The sequence below is a fragment of the Aquarana catesbeiana genome, linkage group LG04 (assembly GCF_042186555.1).
Source record: "Aquarana catesbeiana isolate 2022-GZ linkage group LG04, ASM4218655v1, whole genome shotgun sequence".
Taxonomy (NCBI): Eukaryota; Metazoa; Chordata; class Amphibia; order Anura; family Ranidae; genus Aquarana; species Aquarana catesbeiana.
In genome coordinates, this window is record NC_133327.1 from 555,656,257 (window position 1) to 555,682,841 (window position 26,585).

At 39.9% G+C, this 26,585-nt stretch overlaps 1 protein-coding gene across 2 annotated transcripts; it reads right to left on the minus strand.

Moving 5' to 3' along the window:
* Positions 1-11,706: 11,706 nt before the first annotated feature.
* VSX1 (visual system homeobox 1) lies at positions 11,707-15,258 on the minus strand. 2 transcript variants are annotated; one of them, XM_073629162.1, is made up of 6 exons: positions 14,793-15,258; positions 14,016-14,094; positions 13,723-13,846; positions 12,807-12,987; positions 12,649-12,729; positions 11,707-12,060 (listed from the first exon to the last, which is right to left on the minus strand). In XM_073629162.1, exons 1-6 carry the CDS (start codon positions 15,172-15,174, stop codon positions 11,789-11,791), a joined length of 1,119 nt encoding a protein of 372 aa, XP_073485263.1. In that variant the 5' UTR covers positions 15,175-15,258; the 3' UTR covers positions 11,707-11,788. The 2 variants fall into 2 exon arrangements, with proteins under 2 accessions (XP_073485263.1, XP_073485264.1); XM_073629163.1 differs by lacking the exon at positions 12,649-12,729 and having other exon boundaries at positions 14,793-15,253.
* Positions 15,259-26,585: the final 11,327 nt, after the last annotated feature.

The window sequence follows — 26,585 nt, forward strand, 5'->3', positions numbered from 1 at the left end:
AGCAATTCTCTGGACTTTTTTCTCATATGTATGGTCGGTGGGAAGACCAGATTGCCTTGCACTTACTACAGACCGTGTGCAGCTTTCCCCAACTACATTGAATATATATATATATATATATATATATATATATATATATATATATATATATATATATATACTACTCAAAAAAGAACACTTTGAAAACACATCAGATCTCAGTGGTGAAAAAAATCATGCTGGATATCTATACTGACATGGACTAGGTAATGTGTTAGGAAAGAAAGGATGCCGCATTGTTTAATGGAAATGAAAAAGGATCTACCTACAGAGGGCTGAATTCAATGAGACCCCAAAAATCTAAGTGAAACAATTATGCAGCAGGCAAGTCTTTTGCTGAAATTTCATTGCAGCAACTCAAAATGGTACTCAGTAGTTTGTATGGCACCCACATGCTTGTATGCATGCCTGACAACGTCGGGGCATGCTCCTATTGAGACAACGGATGGTGTCCTGGGGTATTTCCTCCCGGATCTGGACCAGGGCATCACTGAGCTCCTGAACAGACTGAGGCGGCGTCGGATGGACTGAAATATAATGTCCCAGAGGTGTCCTATAGGCTTTAGGTCAGGCGAGCAGGGGGCCATTCAATGGTATCAATTCCTTCATTCTCCAGGAACTGGCTGCATACTCTCACCACATGGGGCCGGGCATTGTTGTGCACCCAGAGGAACCCAGGACCCACTGCACCAGCATAGGGTCTGACGATGTCTGTCACATGTGCTCAGGGTGAACCTGCTCTCATCTGTGAAAAGCACAGGGTGCCAGTGGTGAACCTGCCAGTTCTGGTGTTTAATGGCAAATGCCAATCAAGCTCCATGGTGTCGGGCAGTAAGCACAGGGCCTACTAGAGGAAGCTGGGCCCTCAGGTCACCCTAATAAAGTCTGTTTCAGATTTTTTTTTGGTCAGAGACATTCACACCAGTGGCCTGATGATGGTCATTTTGTAGGGCTCTGGCAGTGCTAATTCTGTTCCTCCTTGCACAAAGGAGCAGATACTGGTCCAGCTGATGGGTTAAGGACCTTCTATGGCCCTGTCCAGCTCTCCTAGAGTAACTGCCAGTCTCCTGGAATCTCCTCCATGCCCTTGAGACTGTGCTGGGAAAGCAAACCTTCTGGCAATGGCACATATTGATGTGCCATCCTGGAGGAGTTGGACTGCCTGTGCAACCTCTATAGGGTCCAGGTATCGCCTCGTGCTACCAGTAGTGACACTGACCCTAGCCAAATGCAAAAACTAGTGAAAAACAGTCAGAAAAGATGCATAGGAAAAAAAATGTCAGTGGCCTCCACCTGTAAAACCATTCCTGTTTTGGAAGTTGTCTCATTGTTGCCCATCTAGGGCACCTGTTGTTAATTTCATAACACCAAAGCAGCTGAAACTGATTAACAACCTCCTCTGCATTTTAGGGCTCCATCACACGGGTGGTCCACCAGTGTTATGACTCATAGCCTCTGAAAAATGGCCAGGAAATCTTAAATTATGCCAGGGTGTGTAAACTTATGAGCACAACTGTGTGTGTGTGTACATATATATATATATATATATATATATATATATATATAGGAACCTCGGATTGCGAGTAACGCGGTTAACGTGCGTTTCGCAATACGAGGAATTATTTTTAAAAAATCCTGACTCAGTTTGCAAGTGTTGTCTCACAAAACAAGCAGGATTCAAGCCTCTGCGGTGTGCAGTACCGCATTTGACCAGAGGTGGGGGGGGGGCGCCGGTGACACTCGTAGCCGTTCGGAAACACTCGGAAATACTTGGAAACACTCGGAAATATTCCATTCCCAAGTGTTTCCGAGCCTTTCCGAGTGAATCCGAGCGTTCTCTGAGTATTTCCGAGTCTCTCCGGCGCCCCCCACCTATGGCCACATGCGGTATTGCATGCAATAGAAGTCAATGTGGAGCGAATTATCTTAGTTTCCATTGATCTCTATGGGGAGACTCGCTTTGATATGCTAGTGCTTTGGATTACGAGCATTCTCCTGGAACGGATTATGCTCGTAATCCAAGGTTTCACTGTATATATATATATATATATATACATATATACACATGTATATATAGAGAGAGAGAGACTGGAATTGATAGTATATGGGTGGCTAGGCATAGAAGATGATCAAAACTGTGGTTTTAAATACAACATATCTATTTTACTGTATTTTGAATAAAGTTTCATTGATTTTATATGATCATTTGCATTTGTGAATTCCTTGATCCTATCAGAGATATACATGCAGTTGAAAGCCCCTTTTTGGTTTGGGAAGTAGTATGTCCAAGAGTTTTTTCTATGTATATGAATGGGATGTGGTGCATGAAATGAGCATTAGGATGAGAAAACTTTTCGTCATTTTGGATAGAGTAAGAGAAGGTTAAATTCCCTTTCACTTTTTCTTTTTGCCATCTGTGTCCAATTGCTGAGATTTCCCTTACTTCCTGTCCCATAGTAAGCGAGAAGAAAGGAAGTAAGAAGAAATCTCTCCGATGTTAGGGAATCCCTGTTTGTCACTAGGATCACCAGACCTAGTGTCCCTATTGGAAGATTTCTCCTTTATTAAGGGGGTGCAGCTAACGATCAGGGAAAATAGACAGCAATAAAAAAGGTGTTCTAACTGTCACTTTCCACTCTATCCAAAACTAAAGAAAAATTGTTTTACTGTTAGTTATACTTTAAGTAGGGATCCCCATGAAATTGAAGCTATGGGAAATATCTAGCTTTTTCTTGCTATTCTCATAGTTTGATGGAGCTGAGTGATCAAATTTTGAACATAGGCACATAAAGCACAGAGCAGCATATAAAGCACAAATACCAGCCCTGAACATTGTGCCTGCTATTGAAAGGTTCCAGTTTATGTGACGAAACCCAAAGGCAGATGGGTCAGTTTATTAATATGCAGGTCATGTATGCAACTGTTTTGGGATTCATTCCAAATGGGAATTACCCAGATTTCAATTAATAAATCTTTTGTCCTTTATTCAGTTACAAGTTGGCCAGCAGATTCTTTTGGAAAGGTTTCAGGGCTGCTGTATTGTACTGTCAGTCTAATTACGCCTTCCTTTCCTAAGGATAACAAGGCACTTTGTGGATGTTTTTCTGTGTTGGACTTGTTTTTCTCATCATCTCAGAGATGACATGAAAGTGTGCACCATACTTAGAGAAACAAGTAAAAAAACAACATCAGCTTAATCCATAGTGTGGTTCATTGACAACTAGAAATAAAATGTATTGGGGCTGCTTTATGAGAATTGGAAAAGTTAAAGTGGAATTAAAGCCTAAAGGCTTGTACACACTATAAGAAAATCGGGCGAACATTTTCATCCAAGGAACTTTTGTACGGTTTTCGTATAGGGTGTACATAACTTTCGACAGCCGTTTCCGACTTTTCGTATGAAAATTCCCGAAGGGACAAGCTCCCAAATGTTTCTCGTATGGGATCAGAACAAACGATTTTCTTTTAATGTGTACCATTTTTGTATGATTTTCATACAAGAAAAATAAGAAAAGAAAGACTGCGCATGATCAGAAACAATACACAAAAAAAAGCCTTTGTCGTTTGGTAATTTTCGTACAAATTTTTGTTCATCAGTTCCGATTTGCTGTGAAACAACAAGGAAAATCGGACGACTGTTTGCCCGATTTTCTTATAGTGTGTACCCCACATAACACTATTCTTAAAAATGTTCCCATCCCCTTCTCCTGCCTAACCAACCTACCCTGTGTAAAAAAAAGATCTGTATGCTTACCTTTTTTCATTTCGGTCCAGTCCATTCATGTGATCCTTCAGCTTTGGCTCCCCTTAGTCAGGAAGAGCTTGACAAAGGCTGGGAACTCCGGGAAGTTCCCCATAGGCTCCCATGGCCCAGCAGTTGTCAACGCTCCCTCTTCTCACCTTCAGCCGCTGCTCAATGACACAGGGGAGCTGGAGCTGTGGGATTATGTGACTGGCCCACAGTGGACTAAAGAAAGGTAAGTAAACAGATCTTTTTTACACAGGGTATGAATTCCAAGAACATAGATAAAATCATAGGCCTTTGTTCATCAATGAAAAAAAAAAGTGAGCACTGCAAAGCATCATAACAATCCATTGCAGCGCATATATACACCTAAAACCGCAATGCACGTGCGTTGATGCAATGCGTTGCCATTGGTGCTGTGATGTGAACCCAGCCTAAATACATGGGAGTACAGTATTAAATGTAGATAGATGGTGCAGTATGGGTCCTCTGAGTGTTTTTATCTGTAAACTGTTTAACATGACTGCATTAATTTTAAGCTTATAAACCAGAATCAGGAGACTCAAGTTTTTGAACAATAGTATCAAGAGTGTTTTGCAAGGTTCATTATGAACACCATCATCACTTATGGCCTGTTTACACTATGCGTGAATGTTTTCATGTGTTGCACATTCATTATATTCAACGGGCCCCCTGATGTGCAGTTGTGAACATATAATGTTATAGACACTTTGTAATACAGGTATAACTATGCAGGCACCATAACTGCTTTTGTTTAAGTTCAGAAATGATTTTTCTTACCTGTTTCTACACAGTTAAAAGTTCATGTGACAGTGCATCTCTTCTTCCTTACAGGGCACTGTGCATACAGACAGTGTGCCTGTATTCCCTTGTCTGTTCAGCCTGAGGCACGATGCATGCTGTGTTTGAGTGGGGGACATGTTCAATAGGGAGACGGTTATTGGAAGGGGGTGTGTGCCAGAGGCTAGCCATGATTGGTGGGGGGGGTTTGCGGGCTGAACAAACTACCCAATACAGGGATGCTGTTTGTCTGCACAGTGCCTTGTACCTCTAAAGGATAAAAACTGAACCATGCTAACAAAGATCAGCTTCTTTACTTTGTGTGGTCAGTTTAGAACAAGGAAGAAAGGTGACTGGCAGGATCAACCTGATACTTCAGATGGAAGAAGTACATTAAAATGATAGAGACTATGATTTATACAGTATCTCACAAAAGTGAGTACACCCCCCACACTTTTGTAAATATTTTACTAAAGATGATGCACAAGAAGGCCCACAAACAGTTTGCTGAAGACAAGCAGACTAAGGACATGGATTACTGGAACCATGTCCTGTGGTCTGATGAGACCAAGATAAACTTATTTGATTCAGATGGTGTCAAGCATGTGTGGCGGCAACGAGGTGAGGAGTACAAAGACAAGTGTGTCTTGCCTACAGTCAAGCATGGTAGTGGGAGTGTCATGGTCTGGGGCTGCATGAGTGCTGCCGGCACTGGGGAGCTACAGTTCATTGAGGGAACCATGAATGCCAACATGTACTGTGACATACAGAAGCAGAGCATGATCCCCTCCCTTCAGAGACTGGGCCACAGGGCAGTATTCCAACATGATAACGACCCCAAACACACCTCCAAGACGACCACTGCCTAAAGAAGCTGAGGGTAAAGGTGATGGACTGGCCAAGCATGTCTCCAGACCTAAATCCTATTGAGCATCTGTGGGGCATCCTCAAACAGAAGGTGGAGAAGCGCAAAGTCTCTAACATCCACCAGCTCCGTGATGTTATCATGGAGGAGTGGAAGAGGACTCCAGTGGCAACCTGTGAAGCTCTGGTGATCTCCATGCCCAAGGTGCTTAAGACAGTGCTGGAAAATAATGGTGGCTACACAAAATATTCACACTTTGGGCCCAATTTGGACATTTTCACTTAGGTGTGTACTCACTTTTGTTGCCAGTGGTTTAGAGATTAATGGCTGTGTGTTGAGTTATTTTGAGGAGACAGCAAATTTACACTGTTATACAAGCTGTACACTCACTACTTTACGTTGTCACATGAAAAGATTTAATAAAATATTTACAAAAATGTGAGGGGCGTACTCACTTTTGTGAGATACTGTATATAAAATACACATATGTGAATACACACACATAGAAAGCAAACAATATTTAGGGTAACATACACTTTAAAGTGTACTTGAACCCTTATCTTGTAAAACAACCCATTTAGTTTAAAATAGAGAGGCAAGGCAAAACATTTGTACGTAAATATTTTATTTGTGATCACATGACCTATGTTCTCAGCTGCATAAGGGGTTTAGAAAGTTGGGGGTGAAAATTGTAGGGGGGGTGTCAGAAGAAGGAGAGAAACAGTAGTACATTGCTCTTCCCAGTGAAGATCTGTGCAGAGGGGTGTGTCAGCATAAGTCTGACCATTGGAGGACAGGCAGGCGAAAAAACTGACCACCCTGGAATGGATTTGCTTTTATGCCTGGCATGGTCAGTTTGAAATAGGAAAGCAGGGGGACTGGCTGGGTCACCAGGTATTTCACACAAAGGAAACAATGCAAAGAGAACAGGATTATTTTTTTAACACAAGTACATAGTACAACAGACACATGTCAAAAATATCAAATGTTGGGGTATTACTCTTTAAAACAGGAACACAACTGCTCAGATCTGTAGAACACCAACCATCGGATGTTGCCATGTCATGTGTAATAATACAACATAATGCCTAGGTCATGTTCCACAAGTATGTGAAGAGGTGGATTCACTAGGCACTACCTGTCAACTGATCAGCTGTTGATATCTGGGGCTATTGCTTTAGCTGCAGCAGTTATACATTGCGGGAAAGCCTTCTGTGTGCCCCCATGGGATAGCACAAAGGAGCCATAATAAACAATAAAATAACATAACACACCAAACGATTTTACTTCTTTGCATTTTTATTGGATATATTTATTGGCCATGGTGTCATTCAAAGGGTAACCTTAAATATTTAATGAATAACATATCAAAGGAAAAATATAGCCATCCTGGCTAAAACCAAATTATCAGCTATCAATACCGTCATGTTGTCCATCCAGATATACTGGGGAAAATAATGATTTGATCCCCTGCAGATTTTGTAAGTTTGAACACTTAAAAAGAAATAAAGGGTCTATAATTTTTATTATAGGTGTATTTTAAATGATAAAGACAGAATATCAACCAGAAATCCAGAAAAACACATGATACAAATGTTATAAATTGAGTTGCAGTTCAGTGAGTAAAATAAGTATTTGATCCCCAAGCAAAACATGACTTAGTACCTGGCTGAGAAACCCTTGTTGGCAAGCACATAGGTAAGACGTTTCTTGTAGTTGGTGACCAGGTTCGCACAGAGCTCGGGAGGGATTTTGGTCCACTCTTCTTTACAGATCTTCTCTAAATCCTTAGGGTTTCTTGGCTGTCGCTTGGCAACTCAAAATTTCAGCTCCCTCCATAATTCTTTCTATAGGAATAAGGTCTGGAGACTGGCTAGGTCACTCCATGACCTTAATGTGCCACTTCTTTGTTGCTTTGGTGGTATGTTTTCGGTCATTGTCATCCTGAAAGACCCATCCATGACCCATCTTCAGTGTTCTGGCTGAGGGAAGAAGGTTCTCATCCAAGATTTTACAATACATGGCCCCATCCATTGGTCCCTTAATGTGGCAAAGTCGTTCTGTACCTTTAGCCATGTTTGGAGGAAGAAAAATGCTGACTATGGCCCTAAGAACACCACCCCTACGGTCAAGCATGGAGGTGGAAACACAATGATTAGGAACTGTTTCTCTGCTAAAGGTACAGGCGGATTTTGCCGCATTGAGGGGCCAATGGATGGGGCCATATATTGTAAAGTTTTGGATGAAATGGGGATCCAGTACTTATTTTTACCAATGAACCGCCACTTAATTTATAGCATTAGTTTTATGTGTTTTTTTTCCTGGATTTTTGGTTGATATTCTGTCTCTATGCAAGCCACGGTCCAGTCCAATGGTGCTGGGGCAGATTCTGTAGACAGGCAGCGGGCTTAAATAGGCTCAGAAAAGCATGGGCCGATTGTCCGCCATTTTACACCAATGGTGGCTTGTTGCTATCAGGCAGGTGTCTCGGGATCCCATCTTCCTGATACCGCCAGGAAACCGACACTGCACACCGCTAATCACAGGCAGTAAGACATTTCCTGATCTGCAGCTGCACAGATCGGGAAATGTCTCACCGCCTGTGATTAGCCATGTGCAGTGTCGGTGGACAGGTGGGTTGGGACTAAGATCCCTAACACGCCTGAGCCCATCTCTAGTTGCAAGGGGAGAATCCCAGCTGCAGTAACCAGTAGCAAACCTGCATCAGACCCCTTTCACACTGGGTCATTTTGCAGGCGCTATGGCGCTAAAAATAGCGCCTGCAAACCGACCTGAAACAGCCGCTGCTGTGTCTCTAGTGTGAAAGCTTTCAGGGCTTTCACACTGGAGCGGTGCACTAGCAGGACGTCAAAAAAGTCCTGTTAGCAGCATCTTTGGATCGGTGAAGGAGCGGTGTGTATACCGCTCCTTCACTGCTCCTTCCCATTGAAATCAATGGGGCACCATAGCTATACCACCGGCAAAGCACCTCTGCAGAAGCGCTTTGTTGTGGTTTTTACCCCTTTCTCGGCCACTAGCGGGGGGTAAAACCGCCCCCGCTAGCGGCAGAATACCGCCGCTAAAACGATAGTAAGGCGCCGCTAAAAATAGCGGCGCTTTACCGCCGATGCACCTCCCACCCCAGTGTGACAGGTGAAGCATGGCCCTTTATAATATTCCATGTTGTCCAACCGAGCGCTAGGGATCCCTGCATACTGACAGTCTGCAGTAGTAGTAGTGGTGGTTGCCAGGTGTCAATCAAACCTTTTTAATATACGTATGTTTACAATTCATTGGGATGTAAAGATTATTAAAAAATAGAATTGCAGTTTATCTGGAAAGGTCCTGTCAACACAGATCAAAATTTTTTAAAGTTGCTGTTTTTCACAGCTTTTCACACTTGAACAGCAAAAAGCTTCCAACAAGCTTATATTTTGGATGTGTGTTGCTAGGATCCTAAATGACCTGAAGCACCCAGGCTGAAATGTTTGTTAGGTTTTTAGCATTTTGTGGTATAATCTTTCTTTAGTTGTATTCTCTTCCTTTTTTTTTTTTTTTTTGGTGTCTCTCCCCTTCCTTGCTGCATTGTCTTAGAACTTAACCATTAGTACTATGGTCTTTTTTCTGAGATTGATTCCGGGCAAGAGAAGCAACGCAACTCTGCTGGGGGCATAGAAGTGAATGGAATGTTATTTTGTGACATTTCAATACAGTTAAAAAAGGTAAGCAGTGCCTTGCTCTGTAACAATGCAAATTACTACCCCTACACAATGGGCACTAGACGACACTTGTATTAGCGTGCAGGCTGGAGTAAACTAACCATTACACCGCACTTTCTTAATGTAGTCATAAGATGGGAATGTCTTTCACTGGGTTAAAAACAAAACATATCTCTGGATGTTTCTGTAATTTTTTTAATATAATGACATGACTGAATAAAAATGAAATGTATCTCCATTGCATCTCCAAAAAATAATGAATAGAATATTTCAAAAGTGGATAACTAACATAATGTTTCAAAAGTGCCATAATAAAAAAAATATCATTGGTGATTAATCAGTATTGGGGCTTCAACATAGCTTTGTAAAAAAAATTGCATATCAGCATATGTGCATTTAGTGCACATTAATGCAGGGACCCTGGTTTGAAATAAAAAAAAATGAACCACCTTACTTCAGGAACTATGTAATAAACTCCCATTCACAGCGTGAGCAAAACCACGTGATTAAGATGCTTTTTTTTGTGCAGTTGTGTGTGAACATTTTGCATGTTTGTAAGTATAACCTGTAGAACAGGAGCAGAATCATGTGTTTTGGCCCTATAGACTTTTAAACGGGAGTGCCTAAAAATGCTTGAAAAACACGTGTTTACTCATATTTTTAGGTGCTCCCATTAAAGTCAATGAGGCCAAAAATGAGCAATTCAGAAAATGTTAGGAGATTCAACAGATAGCGGTTTTACATGTTTTCCTATGTATTATGTCAAGAACACCCCTTTGTGTATATAAAAACATAAAAATGCATAGTAATACATGTTAACACATACTGCTTGGCATAGTTGTGAAGGGAGCAGTATGTATTGCTTCTAACTTTACCTTTGTGCATTAGGTTTTCTTTTAGATTGTTTAGATTTTTTTATAAGGTTCCCTCACAGACACAGATACATGTTAAATATACTTTTTTTTTTATTGGTCTATGCATAATAAATATAGGATAAAATATAGCCAACAAATTAGAAAAAAAAATGACTACCAAAGTGCTTCAATACATAAATATAAAAAAATCTGAAAGACAAGCCTAAAATGATACAGACAACCCAAATAATTACAAAACATTGACTATTGATTATTCACAAAATATAGTATTTTCTCTTTAGAAACATATGTCATCTAGTCCAAATGTTCAGCGCCTTCTATCTTGTGTTATGCATAGGCCATGTAAAAAAGTGTGTAAAACACTCATTTTTTCTATACCAGTTGAATACAAATTAAAATGTATTTACAAAATACGCAAATGCTAATAAGGCTGCAGATTTTTTTAATATGAGTTCCTGCCCTAGAGACGAAATTAGAGTATATGCTCTAATTGGAGTATTTAGCCCTATATTGATCAAAAGAAATACCAAAAGAAACAATTTTAAAGTTTCAAACGTATTCCTTTTTGTTGGAACAATAGTGCTTTATTTTTACTGTAAGTAGATATTTTGGAAGTGGAAATGTGGAGTAAATTATTATAAAATCAGTTAAATATAACTAACAAAAAAAAAAATGTGCAGTTAAATGGAACAACCATTGTTTCGCTAAAATAAATGATATATTTATTATTTGCTGGTAATAAATACTCTGCCCAAATAATTTCAACGGAGAAAGAAATTATAAATAGAATTTCCTTTTTTTTGTGAGGAACTGAATCAACAAAATGTATAAATTCTCTTTCTTAATGGGTATAACATTTTAGGAATCCTTTAAAATTATGTGCTGCTTTAAAGGATTCCTTTTTTTGTGAAGAAATGAATCAACAGCATGTATATTTTATATTTGCTCTCTATATGTATTCAATAGGACCTTTAACATATTTTTGGTTGTTACCAAAGTTTAAAATATTTTGAAGCAAATTTGGGCCTGAATGAATATGTTCCAAAACAAATGTAGTATTATTGCTCTCTTCTTATGAAAGATATCATTTTATAATACTATAATTAAAATGGTAGGAAGTAAAATAAATGCCAACACTGAGATTGATATGATTGAAAGTGTTCTAGAAATTACCAAATGTAAACATAAAGCTGAACAAACTAAAATAATACCCTTGAGCTTCATAAAAAAGAACAAAAACTGGATTTTTTTTTTACATTTTTTACAATCAAAATTATGTAAAATGTGATCTGATTTGCAATTATTTTGTAATCATATGCAAACTGGTCAAAACTAACCAAGATTGTTTGCATCTAAAATAACGGAATATATTTTGTTACTATTAATGTAAAGATAGCTTTTCTATGTGCCTTTGTATGGGTGACATATTCAAAATGTATAATTCTACAGTAAAAATCTGAACCTGCATATGTTTTTTTTGTCAGGCAGGGGCAGGGAAGAGTTCAGAAACAAATGAAACCAGTAAATACTTTACAAAATTACATTGTTAGCTTATAATGCTATGGTAAAGACGTTCATAAAAATCTCTTGCTATAAAATTGCATTTAAAAAATCTTCAGAAAATGCTTATGGAAATATTTTACAATAATTTAAGTCTTGATGCCAGTGCTTCATGGCTATGCCATATTCTCGTTTACCAAGACTTCACTGTTTGCGTCTTCTGTTGATGTAAGAAACAGTTTGTTCAGTGCTCGCTGTCAGTGAGGTCATTCTGACTGTCTCTAGCCAATGATATGTGCTTTATACTGCATGGTGCCTCTTGTTTTGCTGTGCTTGAGAGATCAATAGCTCTCTCTTCTGAAGTGTCCATTGCATTGTTTCTGTCATGTGTGTTCCTTTGGGATTCTACAGGCTTGGATAAAACTGAGTCAATGGAATGGTCCCCTCTGAAGTTCTCCGTTGTCATTTCATCCATGTCTGGTTTATGCGTGATGTCTACAGACTTTTTGTGCATACCTGAGAACATCAAAAAAGCAAAAATTCTATGGTCAGCATTGTATATGTAAAGCCAACTTGCAAAACATAAAAAAATAGGAATGCTTATGAATGCTTTGAAAGCTTCATTCTTATTTTTGTAGTATTTTCCAAAGTATCATTTTTTCTGTTACTATCAGCTTGTTATTTATTCAAAACTAATTTTTGATAGCGAATTTTTCATAACGAAGTTGTACTGGCTGCAATTATACAGGTGGATCAGATTTATTGCTAACTATACACATAACAAAGTGAGGGAATTATATCTGGGGGTCCACCCTATGGTTTCATAGGTTTGATGTACAGGTGGCCCATGATAGCCTAATCAACTTTGTAAGCCATAAAAATTTTGACCTGAGATTTTTTGTTCATTAAACAACAATTAATATATTCCTTCCATTTAAACTTTGTCAAAGATAACAAGAATAACAAGACATTTTACTGTATAGCAATCTGTGACAGTTAACATTTTATTTCACAGATCATCCTACAAGCAAACACGACAAGTTTATTTAGTAAGACAAAGAGCCACAACATGTACCCTAACTCAACCATTGAGAATTTAGTTACCTGTAGTAATTTCATGTAAGATGATTTCTGATTGGTTGCTGTAAGTTGCTGCACATAATCGCTGCTGATCGCATTGCCTTACTGAACAATCCAGAGACATTTTAAGCTTATGTAAGATATTTATATATACAAATAATTTATCAACACAAGTTCCTCACCTAATAGCCATGGAGCACAGGAACCGACCAGTCCATTCTTTGCTGAGTTGATGATAGACTCAGGCAGCGGGATAGAGTGTCTCACCATGGCACCGTAGAGCCCATACTCTGCCATGACACTGCTTCGACCCCAGCACTTCTCACGCTTTCTCCACTTAGCTCTCCTGTTCTGGAACCACACCTGTAATGTCATTAATAAACTTAGTTCACTTTTTTTGATCACTATTTCTCCCTTAGCATCAGCATATACAATTAAACTCTTTATCCCTACTGCGTAAATTATCAACCTCAGAAATAACATTTTCAGTAAATATATAGTTTAGAAGCGTATCTTTTAATAAGCATTATTTCATGGCAAGATTTTGGGTACCAATATTTGCATCACAAATGTATACGAGTATATTAAACTAAAACCGGTGACAGCGGGGTTGATTTACTAAAACTGGAGAGTGCAAAATCTGGTGCAGCTCTGCATAAAAACCAATCAGTTTCCATGTTTTATTGTCAAAGCTCAAGTTAGAAGCTGGTTGGCTACCATGCAAAACTGCATCAGATTCTGAGTGCTCCAGTTTCAGTAAATCTCCTGCAGTATTTATATTTTAAAATTTCAATGTGATATTACATTTACATCCAATTATAGATAAGGTTTTTGATCAGCATAAAATGGTTTTTAATAATATTTAGCAACAAAATGAGTCTAAGGAAATAACATTTTATTTTATTAAAATAGTATATTGTTATTGAATTTTGAAAAATACAATGCGTAAGCTATTTATCAATTTAAACAGGAATACCATGTTTTATAAGTCATTGCATTTGTTTCACAAAGGCATTGAGTGATTTAAGTTATGCACTTCAAGTAGTGATATAGCATATCTCTAAGGGACCATAGATGTATGATTGCTTTCTCTGTTACCTGTATCCTGTCCTCTGGTAACTCTGTCTTAAGAGCCAGCATTTCTCTGGCATACACATCAGGATAATGAGCTTCATTGAAAGCTTTCTCTAATTCCTCCAGCTGGTGAGCGGTAAATACAGTCCTATAGGAATAAACAGACATTCACTTGTTTTAGCTGTCATTGATACCAACACAAACACTGTCACAATTACAGCGATTTAAAAAGAATAAACCATTAGCCCATTCAAACAATAATGTTAACTCTAGCACAATAAAGGGCCCCATTGCTATCAGGCTTTATTTTCCTTTACCTGTGTCGTCTTTTCTTTCGTTTGGCTTGAGAGCTGGATGCCTTCAGATCATTTCTATCACCAAGAAGGCTATCGTCATCTATAATTATAAGAATTGTAAAATTACCATTACTATAATAACACAGTATGTCACCATTATTCATTCTAAAACAGCACATGTTCAGCGTGATTTTAACTTTCCCTGTTACTAAAACTTTGAATATGGAAATATTCGAATTTAAGGTAAATCAAGTGCTAGGGTCGTTGTTTATAGCAACTTTTTACTACTTTAGCAACCCAAAATATAATTGATTTTATCATGTGCCTTAAGCACCTTAGAAAGTAAATTAGCACACAATGCCCCGTACAGATGAAAGTGGAAAGCTTGCATGCTGTCAAACGTCCCTGATCCCTTCAGCACCACAAAAAGGTCACCCAGGCTGGACAGCTCTCTGATCCAGCAAAGACAAAAAAAAATCTTTTCCTACTGCAATCACTTTCTCAAGCTGCTGCCACCCAAGAAAACAACCCATCCTTTGAGTCTAAACGCAACTTGGGTAATCATTGAATATAAGTGATAAAACAACTCTTGGCAGAAGGTAAGATACAATGATTCTTTTCAAGGCGATTTGTGGTAATTAGGCATAATTACAGCAGTACTTTCTCTAAGTTAGTGAACCCTGGAGCTCTAATACCTAGCTCAAGTTTTCAAATATAACTGGTGCCCATTAAGACAACGGAACATGTTTTACCCCATACCATGTTAGAAGAGTTAAAAAATATTATTTGGCATTTTACCAGAAATGTTTTCTTTGTGCTTGTCTGTGTTGTGAAGGTACTGATGATCAGCTCTAGGCTGAAGAAATGGGATGTGAGTTGGAAGAAGACAGGTAGTCCCAGTGGGTTGTTGAGAGGCAAAACCACACAGGAACCCCAAGCCGAGAGGTAGCGAGCCATTTGCCAAAGAGACCCCACCAAGGCCACCTCCGGGTCCTTCACAGCTGGGCAGAGATACTGATGGTGGCTGCAGTTCTGCTTCCAGACCGAGCAGATCAGTGATTGCAAATCCTTTGGATCTCATTGTAGGTCCATGGAACCGTCCTGACTTCTCATTCCCTGCAGTTGGTGCAAGGATCTTCACTTTTGATTTCCCTTCTGAGATGTCATCTCGGCCAGTCATGACTGTGTGGATATGTGTAAAGTTTACTTTCTCTTTTCCTGCTTCAAGTCTGATCTGAATGATAGAAGGGGTCAATGCCAGGCAGGGGGTTTTTATGTTACTCCCTGGCCCAATAAGCTCCTGGACATGCCTCTCGTAGTGTAGAGAGAGGGTTCCACCTCCCTCGCAATCCCACAGGATTAATTGGCACCAATTCCCCCCCCCCCCCCCCCGAACCCATCCTTCTCAATCCGATAAATTCCCTGGCTCTGACCTCCTCTTTCCATCTCCCTCCTCCTTGTGGTCATTTCTTTTTTTTTCCTACACAGGATGACAGATTTCACTTAACTTTACATCTGTTGAGGAGACCCTTTGTCTATTAGTGAATGGCACATAGCGACCTAACACAGTGAGTTAAAACCCCTCCTTTTCATTGCCCCCTGATTGATTCTGACACATAACTACCAGACCACAACAGGGGGTACTGATATAACCAACACCAGAAGAAAACACAGAGGAAGGACAAGACTACCCCTACCGATGGTCAAGTGACCAAAGATCCTGAAAGTTTAGGGTTAATACTTGTGTGAACTAATGAGAAGAGACAACCTTAATCACACTTGTTTGAATGTAAATCTAAAAAAATTACAGACTTTGCATCATTCAGAAAAAAAGATAAATAAAAGGGCATTTATTCAATGAACAATTAGAAGAGGCATGCCATGAACCAATTTTCAGTATACTGTACAAACTACATGTCCACAACTTAAACAGAACTACAAGTGCCAACATGACATGTTAGTTATCGGTTTGTAGTTCCTTAACAACTGATGATTGCTGATGTCTGTTATCAGATTATTCTAAGCATCGCATAACTGTGCTAGACATATTTCACATTATAGCAGAGCTCTAGGCATATTAAAAAACTATTTATTCTTTAAATCAAAATTCATTATTTATTTTTAAATGTATTTTACACAGAGCTAGTATATGTACATTATTCTTTCATGATATTGGCCTTACTGCATTGCTCAGTTCACAGGAGATGAATGTGCAGGGATAATTTCACCAGTGTGCTACACCTCCATTATTGTCCAATTACAGGCTGGAGTAGGTCCTTGATCATACTTGATTGCTTTAATGCAGTTTAGCCTACAGGGAGGTCCAGGACCTGATTGCGTTGCATGGCAGGCATGGATCACAAGGATAGCTAAACAGCTTATTTTTCAAGTTGCCAAATACTGTATGTATTTACATAGCTGTGTGCCTGCAATTCAGCTTTTCATTTTAAGGCTGTAAAACTGTCTGTAGAGTCATTAGTTTCAATATTTTACTGCTAGCTATACTAAGGTATGGCCAAAAAAAAAATAGGAATCAAAAGTTTCTTCCAATATTCTAAAAGCTGAAGGACGTCAGTAACCATTTCTGACTGTCTGGTAAATCTTTTAAAAAATATTTAACAAAGTTTTGGTATCAGTTAATAAAAACTAATATATAAATCATTTGTGTAAAACAATTATTTCACTATGTAAATGGTCAGATAAATATTAAAAATAGAACATACTATACTATACTATACACACCCTGGAAATATGAAGAACGGCATACAGGAGGGCCTTGTCTAAAATTATTTGCCCATATATACCCACCATAGGTTTAATGTCAGACTGGCAAACATGTTGGTTATTAGATATTCATTATTACCTGTCAGTTTTTTGTTTTTTATTTAGATACTTTGTGGGGAATACAGAGGCTACAACTGCTGGTCTTAATATGAAAATGCAATGGGTTTTCTTTTGATTCTTCTCCTTCATTGCTTACCAAACCACTGGTGCAGGGGTATGAAGCCAGCAAAGTACTAACCCTCAACCTGTATATTTGTACATGATTAGTGTCTCAGAATTAATCAATGCCAAAGGACCTGCATGAAAGCCAGGCAACTAGCATTTTCAAAAGGAGAGGTCAGTTATGGCAGCCTCTTTTTTTCTCTCAGCACACTCTATAAAAGACACATACACCATGAGAAATTTGTGAGCTGTCATCATCAATGACATTTTCTACTGAAAATGGCACTTGTACAGTATATCTATCATGATGATCCAGTGGCTTCAGTAATTTCCCAGTCACTGCGCTGGGACGTGTTCCAACCAGTAGTGGCTCAGTGAAGCTCTGGCTTCACTTGCTGCATGCGTATTCCACACTCTTTCACTCAGTAACATGTAAACCCTATCTACAGTAAATGGCATTTAGTTTGTATCATACACATTAGTCATTTTTCACTAAAATACTGTTTTCACTTTTTTTTCATCCTTTCTGGCATCTCAGTGTTGCTGATCTCCTGCAACCTCTTTGAAGCCACTTCATGTCTGCATGCACTTCAGTGAAATGCTCATGGCATCAATCAAGGCCGACTCCCTGATGATGACATTGGATGCCTGTGTGATGTGTGTTACAACAGCCACTTGTAGTCTCTATCAGAAGCCCATGTCAGTGCAGAATTACAGTCTGGAGACAGGGACAGAGCATTGCCACTGCATAACAGGAAGTACCCTGAACAAGGACCTTCATGGCAGGATTACCAGGTATTACATTAACCACTTGACCTCTGGAAGATGTATCCCCCTTCATTATCACAAAGCAAACCAAGTGTAGCGCTGTCCCCACTATTCCTATTCCAACAGTAAAAGTAAAATGTATGTTCTCCGCTCTAGGTGTTGTAGCTCTCCTCTCTCTTGCCTTATATAGCCCCCTTGATAACCAGGCCATTTTTTGAGATACGACACTGCGTTTCTCTGAACACTGAGTGACTCGGGGTAACATTTCAGTACCAAAAGCGGTAACCCTGAGACAGGTTATATACCTTGTCCCCAGGATCCTGTGATGTCCCCCTGCTGTGTCCGGTGGCCGGATCCTCCGCCCAATGTACTGTGTTCCAGGCTCTGCTCCCTGCGAGCGCCGCGACAAAAACATCGGAAAAAAACATAACACATACAGTACACAGTAATCTTACAGATTACATTACTGTATCAAATCATTTCACCTCCCATTTGTCCCCAGTGATTTGCCCAGTGCCCTGCATGCAGTTTTATATTATATATACTGTTCTTTCTACCTGGAAACTGGAGAATGTCCATGGCAACCAAAAAGTGTCCCTTTACATCAAAAGCGGTTTTAGACCAGCTAGAAAACAGCGATAGTAAATTAGAATCACTTGCAGAATTGAGCGAAAGTGATTCGTGGGGAAATTTGTCATCAGACACTGAAAGTGACAACAGCGACAACTCTGCAACTGAGCAAATTTCGGTGTTTTTGATTTGATTACATTATTAAATAAAATGTATTATTATTATATTTTTGTTTTTGCTAAATATTTATAGTTATTTATTATATTATAATTTATGATTTTGTGTTTCAAACGTTATCATACCCGTGAAGTCTACTAGACTCTTGTTTGGACAGATTTAAGTGATTTATTCCTAAGAATTACAGGCCTACAATATTTCCATTGCGAAACAATGTACCGCATTGAGACGCAAAAATCTGACATAATCATACCACCAGGGAGGATAACTGAAAATTGTGCGGTCGTGCGACGCTGTAGCCAAATAAAATGTATGTCCTTTTTTTTCCCCACAAATAGATCTTTCTTTTGGTGATATTTGATCACCTCTGTTTTGCACTATTAACAAAAAAGGCCAACAATTTTGAAAAAAATAAAACATTTTTTACTTTCTGCTATAAAACATATCCAATAAAAACTTGAAAAAGCTCAAATTTCTTCACTAATTTAGGCCAATATGTATTTCGCTCGAGTCCACAGTAGCTGCCGATCAGCTCCCACTGTTTATAACCACAGCAGGAGCGGGCTGCCGATGGTATGCATGCGCGCCCCAGATCCAGAAGTGTCGGATCACATACTAGGTACGTGATCTGGCACAGCCGTGCCACTTTGCTGCCATATATCTAAGTTATATGATCGGCGAGTGGTTAATGAAAGCTACAGATTTAACGACTTGCCTACTGGGCCAATTCTCTCATATATGTAAAAATCTGTGTTTTTTTGCTAGAAAATTATTTAGAACCCACAAACATTTTATAAGGAGAATTAAATAGCATTTGTTGCATTTTGTTTTTGTCAAACTGTTTCTAAAAAATACACTTTTGACCTGTTCAGCCCCAGAAGAATTTGCCCCCCTTTTGCGATGCAGCACTGCGTCATTTTAACTAACAATTGCGCGGTCGTGCGATGTTGTACCCAAACAAATTTTATGTCCTTTTTTCCCCACAAATAGAGCTTTCTTTTGGTGGTATTTGATCACCTCTGCGGTTTTTATTTTTTGCGCTATACACAAAAAAAGAGCGACAATTTCGAAAAAACATAATATTTTGTACTTTTTGCTATAATAAATACCCCCCTCCCCCCCCCAAAAAATTTAATTTTCTTCATCAGTTCAGGCCGGTATGTATTCTTCAACATATTTTTTGTAAAAAAAAATTGCAATAAGCGTATATTGATTGGTTTGCGCAAAAGTTAGAGCGTCTACAAAATAGGGGATATATTTATGGTAATTTTATTATTATTTTTTTTACTAGTAATGGCGGCGATCTGTGATTTTTATCGGGACTGCGACATTGAGGCGGACAGATCGGACACTTTTGACACTTTTTTGGGACCATTGACATTTATACAGCAATCAGAGCTACAAATAGCCATTGATTACTGTATAAATGTCACTGGCAGGGAAGGGGTAAACACTAGAATATGAAATATGAAAGATGTTATGCTGAGTAAATAGATATCCAACATGTCATGCTTTAAAATTGTGCACGCAATTGAACGGCGCCAAACTACGGAACTTAAAAATCTCCAGTTTAGCGTTACATAGGAGATCTAGTGCTATAATTATTGCTCTCGCTCTGACGTTTGCAGTGATATTTTTGATCTTTTGTTTAAAAAAAAAAAAAGCCAGAGTAGACTGGGGATTCATGATGAGGACGATGAAGACAATTGGCCTGGGCAGTACCATGTTGAACTGGATTCGAGCATTATACAAATCTCCTTCGGCTTTTGTCAGAGTGAACGGTACACCATTGACGGAGTTCAAAATGGAAAACGGGACCAGGTAGGGTTGCCCCCTGTCCCCCCTTTTGTTTGTCTTGACCCTGGAGCCCTTACTGGCCTCAATCCGAAAAAATCCGGATATAAGCGGATGTGTGGTGGGGAGAGAAGAACACAAGTTATCAGCTTTTGCCGATGATGTACTGTTTTACATTGTCAAACCGAGAATCTCGATCCCTAACCTACTTGATATCCTGAGGAGATACGGAGAGTTATCTAACTATAAGTCAACCTCAGTAAGTCAGAAGTTTTAAACATTAACATCAATAGACAAGAAGTAACTAAGCTCCAAGAAATATTTCATTTCCCGTGGAGCAAAAAAATCAGCTATTTGGGAGTTACATTGGCAAACACTTTAAGGAAAATCTATACAAAATGGAGTTGCTCCCAATTCCACTTCCGCAGACCTATTTCAGGGCATTGAACAATATTATCACCAGATTTATATGGAAAAACAAGAAACCACGGATCGCTCACAAGGTCCTGAGTAGGGATAAAGCACAGGGGGGTCTGGCACTTCCAGACTTTAACCACTTCCCGACCGCCGCACGACTATGTACGTCCTAAGTTTGAACGGGGATATCGTTGTTATGGCAGCAGCTAGCTGCCATAACCCCGGTATCCCCGTTTTCGTGCGGCGGCCGGCTTTCAGATAAAAGTGGTCCCTGCGGCGGATTCGCCGCGAGATCACTTTTATCGGTGGCGGGAGAGGGGCCCCCCCTCCCGCCGCGATCCGGTGCCCTCCGCCGCTCACTCGTCTCCATGACACTGCTGGGCGGAAGCGACGTCAAAACGTCACTTCCGTCCACGCCTCTTAAAGGCATATTTTTTCAAATGTAATTTTTCTAAATGACTTTTTTTTATTTTTTTTTATTGCATTTTAGTGTAAATATGAGATCTGAGGTCTTTTTGACCCCAGATCTCATATTTAAGAGGTCCTGCCATGCTTTTTTCTATTACAAGGGATGTTTACATTCCTTGTAATAGGAATAAAAGTGACACAATTTTTTTTTTTTTTTAAACAGTGTAAAAATTTATAAAATATTGTAAAATAAATAATAAAAATAAAAAAAAAAAAATTTTTAAAACCCCCCTGTCCCGACGAGCTTGCGCGCAGAAGCGAACACATACGCGAGTAGCGCCCGCATATGAAAACGGTGGTCAAACCACACATGTGAGGTATCACAGCGACCAGTAGAGCGAGAGCAATAATTCTAGCCCTAGACCTCCTCTGTAGCGCAAAATATGCAACCTGTAGAATTTTTTAAACGTCGCCTATGGAGATTTTTGAGGGTAAAAGTTTGACGCCATTCCACGAGCGGGCGCAATTTTCAAGCATGACATGTTGGGTATCAATTTACTTGGCGTAATATTATATTTCACAATATAAAAAAAAATTGGGATAACTTTACTGTTGTTTTATTTTTTTATTCACAAAAGTGAATTTTTTCCAAAAAAAGTGCGCTTATAAGACCGCTGCGCAAATACGGTGCAAAAAAAAGTATTGCAATGACCGCCATTGTATTCTGTAGGGTGTTAGAAGAAAAACCATATATAATGTTTGGGGGTTCTAAGTAATTTTCTAGCAGAAAAACCTGTTTTAAACATGTAAACACCTAAAATCCAAAACGAGGCTGGTCCTTAAGTGGTTAAAAGATACCACAGGGCGATAGTATTATCATGGGTGATAGATTGGGGAAAGGATTTGATAGATAAAAGATGGGTAAACTTAGAAAAGGATTTGAGTAATGCAAAACTAAGTCAGTTAATATGGAATCTCCCTCACTTTAGGAAGTTAGGCCCTAAAGCACACATTAAAACACGTCACACTTTAAAGACATGGGATCAGCTACACAAATTAAACGCATGGGAGTTCAATTCGCCACTTATTTATTTAAAAAACAATTAGTTTTTTCTGCCAGGGATGGGGGAGGTGGGAGGGAATTGGATTAAAAAAAATGATAAACAATTGAAGGATATAGTGAAGAATGGTAAAATTGTCACCTTTCAGGAGTTAGCCCTGCTCAAGGACCTAATGAAAATTGACTGGTGGCGATATAATCAGCTCGTGCACTTTACAAATAGTCTCCCAGGTACTATCAGAGATAAGAAAAATTTTAGGCCTTTGGAGAAACTGTTCTTGAGGGATAAAGTAATAAGGAAAACAACAGAATTATATAAAATATTGATGGATGAGGGAGAGGGAGCGAAGCCGATATATATTTAAAAATGGGAATCCGAATTGGGACCTATACCTAGTGGAGTGACATGGGAGGCCATTTTCAATGCAACACACAAATCAGCAGTGGACATGAGAATGATAGAAACAAATTATAAATGCCTATCTAGATGGTATGCGACACCAGATAAAATAAATAAGTTCCAACCGGAGAAACCTGCAAATTGCAAATTGTTGGAGGGGGTGTACCGACAGAGGAACGATGGCTCACCTCTGGTGGGAATGCCCAATTATTAAAAAATTCTGGCAGGAAATGCTAAGGATCATAGAGGAGATAATGGGAAACGCGATTAGGGAGGACCCCTGGGTGTGTATGTTCCATGGGACAGAAGGTCTCAATAGAAAGTACAATGCATCTCTCACTCCGGTATTACTAAACTCGGCAAAAAGTCTAATCCCAAAAAAATGGCAAGAGGTTGAGGGCCCAAACATTCGCGATTGGCTAACAAGGGTCAATGGAATCTATATCTTAGAGGTGGTCGAGGTGGAAGATATCGGGCCAGGGGAAGAAGCAGACTCTGATAGAGATAAGTGGGTGAAGTGGATACTCTTTAAAAAAACAGGGAGATTCGCTGAGTTGTTTTTGTGAGAATGTTTGCCCTCATTGGCGGCATCACTGCAGGATGGGGGGGGGGGGTTGGGGTGAGATCCTAAGTAGCATATAATGGGTTAGTCATAGGATGTGCGGTGTGTATTTTTGTAAAGGATAAATAAAGAACTACAAAATATAAAATTACAAAAAAGTAAAGGCCATGCTACTATGATGTGACGATAATGAGATGGGATAAAAATGAGCTATATATGGTGATTTAATCCTCTCAAAAAACTCGCTGAAGCAGCAAAAATAAATAAATAAATAAAATAAAATTGCGCACGCAATTGAACTGCGCCAAACTACGGAACTTAAAAATCTCCAGTTTAGAGTTACTGAGGAGATCTAGTGCTATAATTATTGCTCTCGCTCTGACGTTTGCAATGATATTTTTGATCTTTTGTTTAAAAAAAAAAAGCCTTGTTTACTTGCTGGAGGAATCGGAAGTGACATCATGGCGTCACTCGGGGTTTTCCAAGGCCATTGAGATAACATTGGCCATTTTGCATTCACTCATCTCTATTGCAAGCCACCAGCACCGCCGGATGGGTCCCAGGCTTACCTGACCGATCGGTGAAGCTCGGGACCCATCTGGCGGTGCCAATGGCTTGCAATAGAGATGAGTGAATGCAAGAGCGGTCACGATTCTAAAAGTGATCCAGTGGCGAATTCGCCTCTCACACTACTATTATCTTGTAGAGAATCGGTGGCTGAAAAAAAACAATACCGAGATTATGGTATATTGCTGCAGCCATAACCCTTGTATTCCACTTGCCGACCAGGACGTCATTTGTCTGTGGCTGGTCAGCAAGTGGTTAAAAAGACTAAAAATTACATTGAAAGTACTTGAAAGTACTTAAATATATTAGACCCCATTCACACCTGAGCGCTTTGTAGCTTGAAGCTCCAAAACTCTCTGCATCCAAATCTCATGTTTTCAGACCCCAGTCACACCTGAGAGTAGTGTAGCCCTAGTAGTGTAGCCTCCTGACTCCTCTGACACTCTGGGTTCAAATATACAGTATTTCAACAGTATGGAATATTAATGCAAGAGAGACAATTCTTTAGTAACACCTCTATATTAGACTTGTTCAAAAGAACAGACCACAGGAATAACGGGTGTAGGGTGTACCACCTCAGTTAATGCATGAAAGCAAAACACTGATAAGATGAAATAACCAAATAGCAACGTTTAACAGATCATACAGTCACAGGTAGTAATCTTCAACTATTGGACTGCAACACCAGCAGCAAGAGTGGGAAGAGAAGGCTTGTCAACTTATCAGCTCTCTCTGGACCACTGGCGCTACAATGGACATGCAGAGAATTATGTAAATGTAAACTCCAGCACAAATAGATATGAGCACCCTAATTTGAATAGCAATAGTCTTAAAAGAGAAGAGGTCCTTTTAACCAGAGATTGCAACTTGAGTCCTGTGATATTTAAAATTCCTGAAATGGTAATATCCATCTTCTTCTGCTAGCAATGGTGGCGCCCAAAAGCAATGTTGAACACTGTTTGTGTAGTGAGCTTAAACAGTTGGGCTTCGTGCTGCTCCCAGGGCAGGGTGACAGACTCCTGTTCTTCAGCTCAGAGTCCCGCATCAGCTCAGTGAGCCCGCCGCAGCTCAATATATCTGCTCTCCCAGCATCCTCTCTTTATCAGCCTTCTGGTATGTGTAGTCTAATCAGCACTCAGTGTATATTGACAGAGGCACTACAGGTCCCAAGATCCTCTGCTGGCCAGGTGAATGGCTTTGCTCTGCTAACAGGAAGTGATGCTGGGCACTAGGGGTAAAAGGCTCAATCATAGTCTCACTTGAGAGTGTCAGTAGTATGGAGCCACAACATAGCCAGCACTTGGCTACAGTAGTATAACTTGAAAAAGGACATGCGCTTCAAGTGTTTTTGGCCCCAACAGGCTTTAATGGGAGCACCTTAACCGCTTTAATGCTACATGGCGGCCGCTCTGCACATCATCACATATATATATATACATGATCCTGCATTTTCGGGTAGTGGGTGCGCACAGCACATGCCAATCACTGCGTGCCAGCCAGTGATTGACCACCATCGGCTGGTGATCGGCTCTGAGACTCACAGAACACAGCTCTGTCAGTGTAAACAGCACAGAGCTGTGTTCAGTGACAGGGGATCTAGATGAAAAATGTAAATAAGCAGTGCAGCGCTTAAAGTGCAACCAGGGGAATCAAAAATTGCTTATAGCATAAATATATTGAAAGTTCCCTTTAGAATGAAGAAACTAAAAAGAGACGAGTTGACAGACAGAAGTCTCCTCTGCGGTGGTCTGGGTGCTCACAAAGGTTCATACGGTGCAAACACAATCGTTGATTCCACCACCAGCTAGCCAAACCACTCACCTCAGTCAGTGGACCCCTGAATTAACAGATGGGTCAAACAGGCATTTACCACTCTCAGTGGTCATGGATGGAAGCTTGAATAGGTAGACAGTCAAACCACTTTAGAAGACCGCACTCTGTTGTTCTCAATTTTTAGGCGTAATCACATGAAATATAAAGATATATATAGTGCACACTGTGTGGCTAAAATAACTTCATTTATTAAAAGTCAGGTACTCACATAAAAGGCACTAAAACCCTAGTGCTGGGATGAATGGTGTGTGGTAACATCATGGTATAACGTCAATAGATAAGGTGGCTGCAGTGACATCCCATTTTTATAGGGGATCTAAATGGCTTAGGGAATAAAACCAACTAGATCCATGGTAAAAGCAGCACACAGTACAGTGGCGGCTGGTGCTCAAAATTTTTGGGAGGCACAAACAAACTGAAAAATACTAAAAAAAAAACATCAAATGCAGCCACTGTGCCATCAAATACAGCCACTGTGCCCCATAAAATGCAGCCACTGTGCCCATCAAATGCAGCCACTGTGCCCCATCAAATGCAGCCACTTGTGCTCATCATATGCAGCCACTTGTGCCCATCGTATGCAGCCACTTGTGCCCCATCATATGCAGCCACTTGTGCCCCATCATATGCAGCCACTTGTGCCCCATCATTTGCAGCCACTTGTGCCCCATCATATGCAGCCACTTGTGCCCCATCATATGCAGCCACTTGTGCCACATCATATACAGCCACTTGTGCCCCATCATATGCAGCCACTTGTGCCGCATCATATGCAGCCACTTGTGCCCCATCATATGCAGCCACTTGTGCCCGCATCATATGCAGCCACTTGTGCCCCATCAAATGCAGCCACTTGTGCCCCATCATATGCAGCCACTTGGGCCCATCATATGCAGCCACTTGTGCCCATCATATGCAGCCAATTGTGCCCCATCATTTGCAGCCACTTGTGCCCATCATATGCAGCCACTTGTGCCCCTTCAAATGCAGCCACTGTAGAAGAGCCTCATGTACTTTTTTGAACTACAAGCTTCAAGCGATACTACGCTGGGATGTGAACAGGAACAAATGAAAATTATCACTGAGCAT

Excerpts from the sequence above, each read along its gene's own strand:
- VSX1 (XM_073629162.1), bottom strand. The coding sequence starts at position 15,174 with ATGACTGGCCGAGATGACATCTCAGAAGGGAAATCAAAAGTGAAGATC. Across the intron at positions 14,095-14,792 it reads GCACAAAGAAAACATTTCTG|ATGACGATAGCCTTCTTGGT; the intron begins GTAAAATGCCAA and ends TTATAATTATAG. Across the intron at positions 12,730-12,806 it reads CTGTGCTCCATGGCTATTAG|TAAGGCAATGCGATCAGCAG; the intron begins GTGAGGAACTTG and ends TGGATTGTTCAG.